This window comes from Haliotis cracherodii, unplaced genomic scaffold (genome assembly GCF_022045235.1).
Source record: "Haliotis cracherodii isolate W230 unplaced genomic scaffold, xgHalCrac1.p SCAF_10, whole genome shotgun sequence".
Lineage (NCBI taxonomy): Eukaryota > Metazoa > Mollusca > Gastropoda > Lepetellida > Haliotidae > Haliotis > Haliotis cracherodii.
In genome coordinates this window covers 38,976,680-38,991,259 of record NW_027266265.1, presented here as the reverse complement: position 1 = coordinate 38,991,259, position 14,580 = coordinate 38,976,680, and the positions used below count along the sequence as shown (strand labels likewise).

At 39.2% G+C, this 14,580-nt stretch overlaps 1 protein-coding gene across 1 annotated transcript in view; it reads right to left on the bottom strand.

Moving 5' to 3' along the window:
- The window catches only part of LOC139454366 (kinesin-like protein KIFC3), an 80,472-nt gene extending 68,291 nt beyond the window's left edge, over positions 1-12,181 (bottom strand). Inside the window, exons 1-2 of the mRNA XM_071236017.1 lie at positions 12,092-12,181; positions 8,918-9,038 (exon numbers count right to left, since the gene is read on the bottom strand). Of these exons, the coding sequence (XP_071092118.1) occupies positions 8,918-9,038; positions 12,092-12,118 (148 nt within the window). The 5' untranslated portion in view covers positions 12,119-12,181. The remainder of the gene's footprint in view (positions 1-8,917; positions 9,039-12,091) is intronic.
- Positions 12,182-14,580: the final 2,399 nt, after the last annotated feature.

Sequence of the window (14,580 nt, the reverse complement as noted above, 5' to 3'; positions counted from 1 at the left end):
CTGGATGATCCACTAATCTTCCCTAAACTGGACTGAATAATAAATACCCAATACACAACTGCAAGGCTAGATTGTACTGATGCTTATCTCAACAATGCCTGCCGTAATTCCTCGAGAAAAATAGCCACTGATGATACTGACCTTAAAATTTTAACTACGTTAAAATCAATTAAATAAAAATTTCAATGAACAAACATTATTTCAATACTCTATCTTGTGTACACTGAGTAGTTAGTAAAACAATTAATCAAATATCATGTGCTATTGATGCATATTGTATGAGTATAAATATCGTATCTTGTCAATAAATAGTGTTAACACTATTTTGTTCTCCTTACCCCTGTGCTTATCTACCTTCAGTAAAGCTTACTAAGGTTAATATTCCCTTATTTTATTTCCTTAGCTTTAATAAAATGGTGCTTATAAATATTTTGTTAGAATAATTAATTTTTTATTTTTAATCTACAGTTTCACAAATTAATTGACATGTAACAATTCTTAATAAGAGCTTGAAAAGCCCTTTACCTTCTACTTCTGTAACGCTTCTATTTGATGAACTACGGTATATCAAGGAACATAAAACACTTTGTATCTATCTACGGGACATTACATGGGTGTTGCATGGACGTATATCACCCCTGACAGCTGGCCACTCATACACCACGTCTATATCACCCTAGGCTGTAATATACAACCTAACCGCCTGGCCTTAAAGCTTAATGTATCGGAAGGGGCGTAATATGACTGTAAAGTACTCAATACAAAGATCACCTCAATAGAATGTGTTCCGGGGAGATTCTGCTTCATCAACTTTATGGATAATCTTAAACCAATGACTGAGGATGTCAAATTATATCGTACTGATATATATTGAGCAAAATACGTTAGGGATCATGAATATTTTTGAGGATATTTTTGAGTGAACACTGTGCACATAAATTCATAAAAATATCCCCAAAATGTTCATGATCCCTAACTTGTTTTGTTGAGTATATATCAGCATATCAGTATGTGAGTTGTTATCACTCATTGGTTTAAGATTACCCATAAAGTTGATGAAGAAGAATGTATGGTATATTGTGGAGAATATTACTTAATAGCTCTTATAGAATGACTGAAAAAAGGTGGTTGTACACTTACTATCAGATATTATTTGTCCATCATGTTTTTCACATCAAACTTATACACATTAACAGACAGAAACATTTGTATCCATATTTTCTAATGTTACCATTTCAAACTTTCATTGCTTTTAAGATCTCAGCGGTTATTTTAAGGAAATTATTGTGTGTGATTAAAAGGTTAAGATTGAATATATAGGTAAAATTGTGAATCTTGTCAAATAAGAATTCATCTAGATGAACAGAAACCAAACATAATGTGCAGGTGCGGCAGGACATATATAACGAGTGAGTTTGGTTTTATGCCGCTTTTAACAGTATTCCACTTATATCGCAGCATGTCAGCTTAATGTTGGAGGAAAGCCTGAAGTGATGCATGTCCCAGACGTTTACCACTTCGGTGAAACCCACGAGCACGGGTATGGTGCTGACAAACCTAGAAACATAATCAGGGCGAACCGGGATTCGAACCCACAATCATAGGTTTCTGGCGTGCCCAAGGGATGCAACTCTGCACAGCGAATCGCGGCGCCTTAGACGACTGGGCCACCCGTGCCCCCCAGGACATATATAAATAATGTTCTTTCTAGCACCTGTCTTGTCCTGACCTTTGTTGTCACAGATAAGTAATTGTAAAAGTAAGGTTGGTTTGGTTGCTTTGTTGTTTAACGCTGCACCCAGCAATATTCCAGCTATATGACAACAGTCTGTAAATAATCAAATCTGGACCAGACAATCCGTTGATTGATATCATGACCATTGATCAACGCAATTGGGAACGATGACATTCATCCACCAAGTCAGCGAGTCTGACCACCTGATCCCGTTAGTCACATCTTACAACAAGCAAAGTCGCCTGCTACGGCAAGCTTGGGCTGATGAAGACCTATTCTACCCCGGATCTTCACAGGTTATTTTGAGCAGATTACCTGTGGTCAGTACCTGACCTGACCTTACCCTGAGATCAGAGGGGTTTGTGCTCTATTGTGAGTGGGATTCTTAGTTAGCTGACCGATGGGCAGCCCAGTACAGAGGGCTGCGGGTGTATAGTCTGTGTAGACACTGGACCATCAAAGCACTATTGTCACACTGACAACACTATTGTCAGGTGTTCATAATGGGGACTCAGTGTTTGGATGCACTTGGATGGGATTTCATTTTAAATTTGATCCCTGTGAGGATTCAGATAGTTGTCCATGATGCTTTTAATGAGTGAGTGAGTGAGTGAGTGAGTGAGTGAGTGAGTGAGTGAGTTTAACACCACTGCGTACAGTATAGAAGTTATATCATGATGTGTCAGCATCTAATTGATGTAGATCTGAGATGATCTTTGATGAATGATGAATGCCATGAGTGAGTGATAGAGGTGGGTTGAGGGCTGCTTTGAACAATGTTCCAGTAACATCACAGCACATCAGCTCGATGTGGGTGGAAAGCCCGAAGTGATGCAGGTGTCTGGTTTACCACTCTGGTGAAACCCACGAGCACGCGTATGATGCTGACAAACCTTGAAACAATCAGGGCAAAACCAGTATTTGAACCCACGATCATAGGTTTGTGTTTGAACCCACGATCATAGGTTTGTGTTTGAACCCACGATCATAGGTTTGTGTTTGAACCCACCATCATAGGTTTGTGTTTGAACCCACGATCATAGGTTTGTGTTTGAACCCACGATCATAGGTTTGTGTTTGAACCCACCATCATAGGTTTGTGTTTGAACCCACGATCATAGGTTTGTGTTTGAACCCACGATCATAGGTTTGTGTTTGAACCCACGATCATAGGTTTGTGTTTGAACCCACCATCATAGGTTTGTGTTTGAACCCACGATCATAGGTTTGTGTTTGAACCCACGATCATAGGTTTGTGTTTGAACCCACGATCATAGGTTTGTGTTTGAACCCACGATCATAGGTTTGTGTTTGAACCCACCATCATAGGTTTGTGTTTGAACCCACCATCATAGGTTTGTGTTTGAACCCACCATCATAGGTTTGTGTTTGAACCCACCATCATAGGTTTGTGTTTGAACCCACCATCATAGGTTTGTGTTTGAACCCACCATCATAGGTTTGTGTTTGAACCCACCATCATAGGTTTGTGTTTGAACCCACGATCATAGGTTTGTGTTTGAACCCACCATCATAGGTTTGTGTTTGAACCCACCATCATAGGTTTGTGTTTGAACCCACCATCATAGGTTTGTGTTTGAACCCACCATCATAGGTTTGTGTTTGAACCCACCATCATAGGTTTGTGTTTGAACCCACCATCATAGGTTTGTGTTTGAACCCACGATCATAGGTTTGTGTTTGAACCCACGATCATAGGTTTGTGTTTGAACCCACGATCATAGGTTTGTGTTTGAACCCACGATCATAGGTTTGTGTTTGAACCCACGATCATAGGTTTGTGTTTGAACCCACGATCATAGGTTTGTGTTTGAACCCACGATCATAGGTTTGTGTTTGAACCCACGATCATAGGTTTGTGGCATGCCCAAAGGACACAATTCTCAGACAACTCGGCCACCAAAATTAATCTGAAATTGATTCATGAAACTACATTAATGAGAAAGAACTATTTTGGACTTATCATATTTCTTAGACTGCAAATGAACACAAGACAGTTGTTAACAAGAACAATGTTTGTAAAGTTATGAAATAAGAACCTAGAAGAAGAATTCAAGATCTGTTACTCAAACAAAATACATCTCTGCGTCAAGATCTGAGGAAACCTCCACAGGAATGAGTGAGTGAGTATGGTTTTATGCCGCTTTTTAGCAATATTCCAGCAATATCCCGGCGGGGGACATCGGAAATGGGCTTCACACATTGTACCTCCACAGGACACGTCAGTTGAACCCTGAGTGAACGCCAAATCAAAATCAATGATCCATAGCCTCTTGGGCCAATCAGATGTTTTCTAAACCTCATCAGCCTCCTTTACCTACAGCCTCAATTTGGAAATTGTGTCTTTGCTAAAGAGACCTGCCGCAGAACAAATTATACCCTTGACAGCACATCCATCGCTCTCAGTAACAAGATGTATAAAATATCCACAACAATACAATACCATGGCTTTATAGTTTTTGTGTTTGGAACTCCTAGATTATCTTTGTTTCAAGATACAGATTCAGATATGCTTGCCTGAATGTTTTGCTCCCTTGTACAGAGAATTTAGAAGCCTTGACACTGATTGGTCAAGTACAAAGTTCACCTAACACGACCTATGGAGATCTTCATACAGCGAGGTATTGTATCGGAGTCAAAAATTTGATTTTAATAAGGTGTTCAGTTTACTGATTGTACATTAGAATCACAAAAACATGTTGGGACAAACGACTAAAATACACACATGAGACATATGAGAGGTCAACCAAAAGAGATATAACATCATCTACACACGAAGCAAATAAATAACATGACTGTTGATATAATTCTGTAGCACCACGACATCAAAACACCCCTCCCTGCCTTTTATAGACATTAATACTGACCAGGTCAGAGGTGTATAATGGAAAGTTAACAAAACACCTGCCCAAAGTGTCCGGGAATGTAATGTAAACAATCTCTGCATAGCTGGACAGAATAGGTTGAAGGGTATTTGATGGGATGAGTACACATGGTGCCACGCCCACCCACACAGTGCCACACCCAGCCTCACGGGCCTGTACATACACAAAGAAGTGAAAACAAAGTCCCTGGTCGGGTTTCACTATGTTCTTGACTCTCCAGCATATTATATCACCATTGTATTGAGAACAATATTGGCCACCAAAGGCCTGTTTCAGAGTGAGTGAGTTGGGTTTAATGTCGCTTTTAACAGTATTCCAGTTATATCACAGCTTAATGCAGAAGTAAATCCTGAGTATAGTGCTGACAAACATAGAAACATAATCGGGGCGAACCAGAATTTGAACCCACAATCACAGGTTTCTGGCATGGCCAAGGACACAGTTCTGCACAGTGAATTTTTCTTGCTTATTATTGCAATCTGATCAGTTGACAATTTTTAAAGGTGTGTCTTCAAATACAGTTCAAACTGAATCCTCGATTATTCAGAGTATTATAGCTCCATTCTATTATGATAAATATCCTCTCTACTAAAGGTTTGCTTTTAATCGTTCAATACATGGATTCAAATGATTTGTTTGATTCATAGATAATGTCAGTATCCATGATTAAAAGAAATACTGGGTTTATACATATATACATGTAACAAGTGCTACATTGGATCCCAGTTCTGCCACTTTAAAAAGCTGAGCAGTAAACAACTGAAAATTGGCGGGTTTATTCCACCTGGCAACAACATGTCCAGCATCCCCCTCCTGACAAATCCTACTTGGAGTCACCTGTGGTCAGAAACACTGATGGAGGAGGGGATTGCTTGCTCATCAGCATCAGCATCATTGTCGTCGTCAACAACATCGGTCAGGCTTTGGGTTCAATAAGTCACTGATGACATGCTGTGAGAATGGCAACTGATCACCAGGGCGATATGACTATTATATCCCTCCCGGTTGGAAAGTCTTTTTACACATGGCAGGGTAATTTAGAATGTTGGTATTCAGGTTTTGACAGTGACATCATCATGTCACTAGAGATGAAGAATATAGGGTTTTTTGCGCAATAGAGATTGCCATATGTATGCACCACTCGTTTTGAATTATCTCAAACTCTGGCTTGAGTCAATGACTTTATAATCCCTGTGTCGGTTGGTCCATGATGCGTGCACTCACTTGAGTTAGGTCTAAATTGTGGAATTAATTTTTAAACAAAAGGATAATGAAAAAGATTCTTGTTTTCCTGATCCTGCTGTCCTTGATATAAGAATGACTGCTGGAGATTCAGACTGAGTTGAACACTTATGGGTTAAGTTGGGTGTAAATAAGATTAGGATTAGTCACTTTACAAGGAGGCAAAAATGTACACGAGTATGTCAATACTCATCTTCCCGAGGCAAGGGAGTTAACTGACTTCAAAGTTGTTTTCACCCTTGCCGAACTAGGCTGGAATTTTGTGGCTTGATTGTAGCACCATCAGAGGCTATTTTGAGTTATGTCCCTTTTCTGTCCCTCCTACTGACCAATCAGATTCCACATATCATATTACATGCATTTGCTTTTAACAAAATGACGGCGCCCAGTCAAGATGATCTGATCAATAATCTATATTCATATAACATTCTTTATTGTTACAAAACAGGTTATACATCTCGAAGTGGATCAAATTACTTGAGCACCTTGATTGAAAACATGAAAATATTTGGATATCTGTCGATGCCCAGTTGAGGTACACATACTTTTCAAATCCTGCAATCAACCTAAATCTGCAGTGCAGTTTACAAACCGGATGTCGATTTTGTAATGCGATTTTGATTGGACTATGCATAGACTCGCTCGTTTAGCAAAAACATGACATAACTTGGAAATTCTATGAAATTCTAGTCTAGTTCGGCAAGGGTGGAAACTAGACTATTATACTCAGTTAACTCCCTTGCCTCAGGAAGATGGCCAACACTACCACAACTATGATTTTGAGGGATTCATGTCATTGGTGGCCATGTTATTCATCTTATGGTCAAAAGCAGGTGCTTGGTGGGTGGGGTGGGGTGTGTGTTATGGTGTCAAACTCCATGACCCCCTCCTCCCTGGTCCGCCCTGTGGAGTGACATGTGGAAATAACCTGAGTTAGTGAGTTAGTGAGTGAGTGAGTGAGTGAGTGAGTGAGTGAGTGAGTGAGTATGGTTTTACGCCGCTTTAAGCAATATTCCAGCAATATCACAGCGGGGGAACACCAGAAATGGGCTTCAAACATTGTACCCATGTCTGGAATCGAACCCCAGGTCTTCGGCATGACAAGCAAACACTTTTTACCACTATGCTACCCGACCACCCCAGAAATCAGCTGAAGCAAACCACAGGCTTACATGTCTTTACGTAATTAACCAAAACTTTACTATGTGGAAACTGATGTTAAAATAGATTACATCTTGCAAAGACATATCTGATAGTTCCATGTTTGTAAAACCTTAAACCATAGTCAAGACTACTTATCAAACAAAACAATTCAGCAAATTTGTATGTGACACATATTCTAATGACAAAATATTTTGCGATCAACAATATATTGTTACTATTATCACTGTGGTGTTTCATTCATATAATATAAATTAATCAGGGATTTATCAAAGAATGTGTCTGTGGCAGAACTTTTTTTCTTTTTTTTTTAATAGGTATTCTCAATTTTTTGTTTAATAGAATTGAGATATCTTAAATGCCAATTTGGGATTCTTACATATGCTACAGTTGTGGGGTTGAATATAGGCCTCTTAGAATGTCCAGATAATTGTCAATCATTATCAACATCTTGTTTGCATTTTCCACAAACATAAATCTCAGTCCGGCGGCTTGAGAAAACCCTGGCGTCATCACTGCTGGTTCCAGCAGGCACCTGGTCACAACAGTACAGTCCCATCAGTCACAGCAGGTGACAGGGGGGAAACACGCTAATTGACCAATCATAGCCTGTCATTCATGCTGTATTGATTAGTGGTAACACACAGTCAACACACCAACAAAGACTGGTCCGGCAGATCTGACAACACTTCAATCACTGAATGTCAAGAATATAGAGTACAAATTAACTAAATAATTACTTTATGATGTTGTGATGTTTGTGTTAGTTGTCTAACGCCGCAATCCGCAATATTCCAGCTATGTGACGGCGACCAGTAAATAATAAAATTTGGACCACACAATCCAGTGTTTGTTTGTTTCTTGTTTAATGCCATACTCAGCCATATTCCAGCTATGTGATGGTAGACTGTAAATAATTGAATCTGGACCACACAATACAGTGTTTGTTTGTTTGTTTCTTGTTTAACGCCACACTCAATAATATTCCAGCCATGTGACGGCGACCTGTAAATTATCAAATCTGAACCAGACAATGAAGTGTTTGTTGTTTAACTCCGCACTCAGCAATATTCCACCTACATGATGGCCGTCTGTAAACAATCCAGTGGTTGACACCATGAGCATCGATCCACGCAATTGGGATACGATGACATGCATCAACCAAGTCAGTGAGCCTGACCACCCGATACCGTTAGACGCTTCCTACGACAAGCATAGTTACCTTTTGCGGCAGGCATGGGTTGCTGAAGACCTATTCTACCCTGGACAATCCAGTGATTGATATTGTGAGTATCTATCCAATCAACCAAGTTACCAACTTAACAACCATTTTCTATAAGTTGCCTCTTACGACCAGCATAGGTTGCTGGGGACTAATTCAAATCTGGAAACTGCCAAACCTGGTGGACTGGCAACTCAAAAAATTACCAGTCCCCCCCTAATTTTTATCATTTCCAACTAAAAATAGACAAAGGGATGGTAACCCTAATGGTCACAGACAAGCTGTCTTCATTCGTAAAATATACTCATATGAATATTGCGATATTGTTCAACAACAAAGATTTATAAGGTAATTTATTTGCCAGTCCACAGGGACTGGCTGTCACATGAATCACTGGTCCAAGCCTAATTTTACCGGAACAAAACTGGTAATTAGCGGTAATTAGGAACACAAGATCTGTCATAAAGCACAGTAACATGTCAGCAAGATTTCACAAATTGTCGATTAAAAACTGACAATTACGAATACTAAGACACCTTTAAATCAACACATACATCAATATGTAGCAGAGAATTTCATGCAACAATGGTTCAAATTTGAGTCACAAGTATTGTGATATGTATCAATGAGGTAAGCATATCAAGGTCTTACCATTATCATCAAATCCCAGCTGTCTGCGCCAGAGTTCTTGGCGTGATGGTGATGGGACAGGTTTGTTGCCGACAAGACGGGGGCTGTAAGTCATCGGAGTTCGGAATACAGGTTCCTGCTTCTACGAAGAAAAACAAAAGTAAAATTAAGTTTGTAAAATGAGGGAAATGATCTAAACACTGTTCGAACATTATTTCAGCCATATCATGGCATGTCACCTTATAATATATATCTTTGTTATTGTTTAGTTCCAATGATAATCAACCCGTGAAGATCCTGGGTAGAATAGGTCTCCAGCAACCCATTCTTGCTGTAAAAGGCGACAATGTTTGTAGTAAAAGGCGACTAACGGGATTGGGTGGTCAGGCTCGCTGACTTGGTTGATGCATGACATCGATCCCAATTGCGTGGATTGATGCTCATGATGTCAATCACTGGATTGTCTGGTCCAGACTCGATTATTTACAGACTGCCGTCATATAGCTGGAATATTGCTGAGTGCGACATAAAACAACAAACCAACCAACCAACCCAATGATAATAATCTGATATAATTATTACTGTTTCAGATGAAGTGCTGTAAAATCTCTTTTCCACTTTCACATAGGTTAGAAGAGTTATCTCCCTTTCCCTGTTTTGGAATCTCATTGTTTCCTTGAGGTAGTTACAGAACACTAAACATAAATATTGTTTTGAAGAGACATTCAAAAACAATGATAAGTGCTTCATTTAGAATATCAACTTTATAGATACGAAATGGTAAAAAAGATAACCCTCTGCTTATTCACAGAGGTGTTTAAATGGACTGGGTGGTAAAGTGGGTGGCTTTGTCGGTTACGTATCAATGTCATCAAAAGATGTGGGATGTTGCTCATTACATTAATCACTAGTTTATCATCACACTTCATGATAAATAGTAGTTAGACAATACACTGATGCATCGGTGAATTGTGAGTTGTTACACACTAAGTAAAAAATATTGATTCTCATCTTAAATGTTTGATTTTATAACTGTTACACCAAACACTAACTTGTACATGAAAATTTAAAATAAAATGTATATATTTTCACCCACTGCTCCATACTTGATACTGCCAACTGTAAATCGTCAGTGTTTCCGGTATTTGGATATTTGGCCGTCCTCTCTTAACAAGATGGCTTATGCACCACAGATGAAGGCATATGCAAGGGCTGCGATACGTATCTGATCAGGAGCAAGACCGTATCAGATTGTGAGCAAGGCATCCTGATACGTATCGGATCGTGAGCAAGGCACCATGATATGTTTCTGATTGTGAGCAAGGCATCCTGATACGTATCAGATTGTGAGCAAGGCATCCTGATACGTATCGGATCGTGAGCAAGACATCTTGATATGTATCTGATCAGGAGCAAGACATCTTGATACGTATCAGATTGTGAGCAAGGCATCCTGATACGTATCGGATCGTGAGCAAGGCATCCTGATACGTATCTGATCGTGAGCAAGACATCTTGATACGTATCAGATTGTGAGCAAGACATCTTGATACGTATCAGATCGTGAGCAAGACATCTTGATACGTATCAGATTGTGAGCAAGGCATCCTGATACGTATCTGATCGTGAGCAAGACATCTTGATACGTATCAGATTGTGAGCAAGGCATCCTGATACGTATCAGATCGTGAGCAAGGCATCCTGATACGTATCTGATTGTGAGCAAGGCATCCTGATATATATCGGATCGTGAGCAAGGCATCCTGATACGTATCAGATTGTGAGCAAGGCATCCTGATACGTATCTGATCGTGAGCAAGGCATCCTGATACGTATCTGATCGTGAGCAAGGCATCCTGATACGTATCTGATCGTGAGCAAGGCATCCTGATACGTATCAGATTGTGAGCAAGGCATCCTGATACGTATCTGATTGTGAGCAAGGCATCCTGATACGTATCAGATCATGAGCTACCGCTAAACAAAGATCTGAAGACATCCCATTAAGGGTCACGTCAGAACGACCTTTCATCCAACCAATGAGACCGTCGCTTACCAGATCATGAAAGTGACAGTTGGAATGTGATTTCTTATCATACAACCTCGAAAACTTTAAAACGGGGTAATCCCAACAATAGTCACAGGTTTTGGGACTGAATCCATACAATCTAGACCATCTATTAGTCATTCCAGAATGTTCTTTTGATTAGGTTTCAAGTTTGTAATCGGGAATTTGTCAAAATATGTTTCAAAGCGTAGTCGCCAAGTTGATTTTAGTGCCATAAAGCACGAGAAAGCTGCCTTCTGATTGGTCATTCTATTGGTCGGTCAAAGATCACGCAAGGTCGGCCTGACGTGACCCAGAATGGGATGTCCTCAGATCTTTGCACAAGTCATTGTTCCCTTTAGCTATATAAAACACGCACAAGTGCTACCATTTTAGGAAAACTGCAAGCTAATATTTATGTCTACATGCACTAAGTGCATGTCAAATTTTTTTGCTCTCTGACAAACCTTTACTTGTCCAAACAAAATTAATGTTTGAACAAACTCAGTACCCCTAAGTTTTATTTACCACACTACATACCTAATCCCTGTGTTGAGTGTAAGCTGTCATGCTTTCTTAGGCTTGACATCATCAAACTGTCTGTACTTCAAGGTTATGTGTGTTCTTATTGCGTTTTACAGCAATGTGTCATTAATTTGAGACACTAGCAGCAGACTGGCCTATGTTTCAACTTTGATAAATTTATGGGACCAGGGTGCAACCTGGTTTAGTCTGGCGCAAGTCGGTTTTCATGTCTACATGCACCTGGTGCAAGTTAAATCAAGTTTTTTACATTAAGACCTGCCGTGTATTTTTCATGAAAATTTTGGTCTGATTAACAGAAAAATATATACTAAAAGACAATTAGTCAGAACCATTTGAATCTTTCATAGACTCCAGTTAACTGTATTTACACCCCAGCTGCTAGTGAGTGAGTATGGTTTTATGCCACTTTTTGCGATATTCCAGCAATATCACGATGGGGGACACCAGAAATGAGCTTCACACAATGTACCCATGTCGGGAATTGAACCAGGGTCTTAGGCGCGATGAGCGAACGCTTTTACCACTTGGCTACCCCACCGCCCCCTAGTTGCTGGTCTACCACTAATGTTGGAGCACAGTTGTCATGGTTACTGTATATTTACCTTCATTTTTGGTGTGCTGGACAGCATGTTTGTTCAGTAATATCACAGACAGTCTTGGGAAATCACAGATGGTCACACGGTCACAGAAAGACTGGTAGGGTAGTGGATGAGTATCACAGATTCACTGAAAGCAATGCATGAAAGAAACATTACCTTTGGTGTTACCTTTGATGTTGTTTGTTTGCTAATAGCACTGTCAGCAATATTCCAGGTTTATTACAGCAGTCTGTAAACAACTGAGGCTGGGCTAAACAGCCAGGGCCAATCTCAGCGAATCCTGATAGCTAAGGGACACTACTCTGCATAGAGGTGTAGCATCCTAATCTGCTGTGCCATCCAAGTCTATATTATTGTCAGTACTATTAAACCTCGATTGACATCATGCCTTATTTCTCTGACCAAATTTAAAAAACCCACCAGGAATAATATGTCGATTCCCAGGAATATTATGTCAAATGGCAGAAATTTTATATAACATGCCAAGAATGTCACCTTTGCATTAAATGTAGTTAAAATATTTTTTGTTACTTGTATTTGAACTCTTACACACCGCATGACATTTTGCAAATAATTCTTTCAATGGCTACAATTACATCCACTGGGGCAATATTAACATTGGGAAGTTTTTTTTAAAGTAATATTCAGATATTGTCATGAATTAGAGAAAAAGTTGTTTAACAAACTCTCATGTAATTGTTGGTGCATCAATGCCTGTTGTTACAAGGAGATCTACACTGTAAACTGAACAGCCCTACATTCGCATGTGATATTAGCGCATTGGGCCAACCCACTACTGTCTCAAATCTAAAGTCTAAATCAGAAGCATATCTTTCTGTAGTAGTTATTAAACGGAATATACAATGAGAATCTAGAATATTCTCAAAGCTAAAATATTCTCAAAGCAATGTTAGTGATGTGCTTGGTATTGCTATTCAACTAATTTCAAATGCAAATAATAAAACAAACAGAACCAGCTAAACATATCATTACAATACGGTAAATGAATGAAATTAACAGGTGATTTGAAAACCTTGGTATTTCACATACATGATTATTGCAAGTTGGAGGGGTGCACTGACAATGTTGTGACGGGAATTAATTATAAAAGAGAGGGATTATAGAAGTTTTGCGACTACCCCTGTTTTCTGTGATGCCCTTCAGCTGTTATGTTTATTGTGTAGACCCCCTTGTAACAACAGGCATTGAAACGCCAATAATTACATGATAACTTGTTAAACAATATTTTCTCTACTTCATGACAAAGTCTTAAATTATGGTGACAAGTTGGTATGGACAAACAAACAACTTTCATGCCTTTTAAGACAAATTGTTGTTTTCGGATTTATATCTCTATGGCATTTCATTGCTACAGTTTTGCAGTAAACAGAGTATAGACACTGGTTGTGTCTGTTCTCCAGTGTACATGGTATAGGGGACAACATGTTCACTCTCAACAGTGCAGGCACCATCTGCATTTGGGCAACCCTTTTCCATCAGGAAGCGGTGAACATAGTCATGTAGATATTCATTATTTCATGTTTTAGACAATTTAAATGAAAAGTCATTCCAAAAATTAGAAAAAACACTGATTAGTTTAAGGAAGAGAATTTATGGATGTCATCTTTTTTATAATGATTAACACAACATTTCGGAGTATATACTTAGTCCTCCATCAGGTGGAGAAATTCTGTGAAGCAGAGGACAGACAAACGTACCTGTTAGAACAACAAAAGTAATAAGACACTTTTCCATCTGTCCGTGGCTAATCACCTATCAGCGCAAATTAACGAATGACTTCCCGTATTAAATTTCCACCTTTGTTATTTTGTTACTTTGTTGTTCTTACAGGTACATATATATGTTCTCTACCTCATAGCATTTATTCACCTGATGGAGGACTAAGTATATACTCCGAAATGTTGTGTTAATCATTATAAAAAAGATGACATCCATAAATTCTCTTCCTTATGCGTATCACTTCTAAATGCCATTCAAAGACCAATCAGGTTGCTATGACTACTATGAGATTTATAACCTGCATCAATGGGGATGTACCTGTCAATATCCCCTCTGATGCGAGCATTAAGGCTCAAGTAAAGAATTTAGACATGTTGTATCATTCACAAAAATACTGCAATCTACCTGCTTGTCTTCTTCTGTTCAGATCCTTGATTCCTTCATGACTCTGAAGAACAATAATAACAGTGTTGTGTAACTGTTTCACTCCATACGTGTCATAGTAACAATGAATGGTAAATAACAAACTTGAAACACTTGAGAAAAAGGGCCACCCTATTGTTTTTTCAGTGTGTAGCAGAGGCTACATATAGTTGCCGACCCGTGAAGATCCGAGGCAGAATAGGTCTTCAGCAACCCATGCTTGCCATAAAAAGCGACCATGCTTGTCGTAAGAGGGGACGAACGGGATCGGGTGGTCAGACTCACTGACTTGGTTAATGCATGACATCGATCCCAATTGCATGGATCGA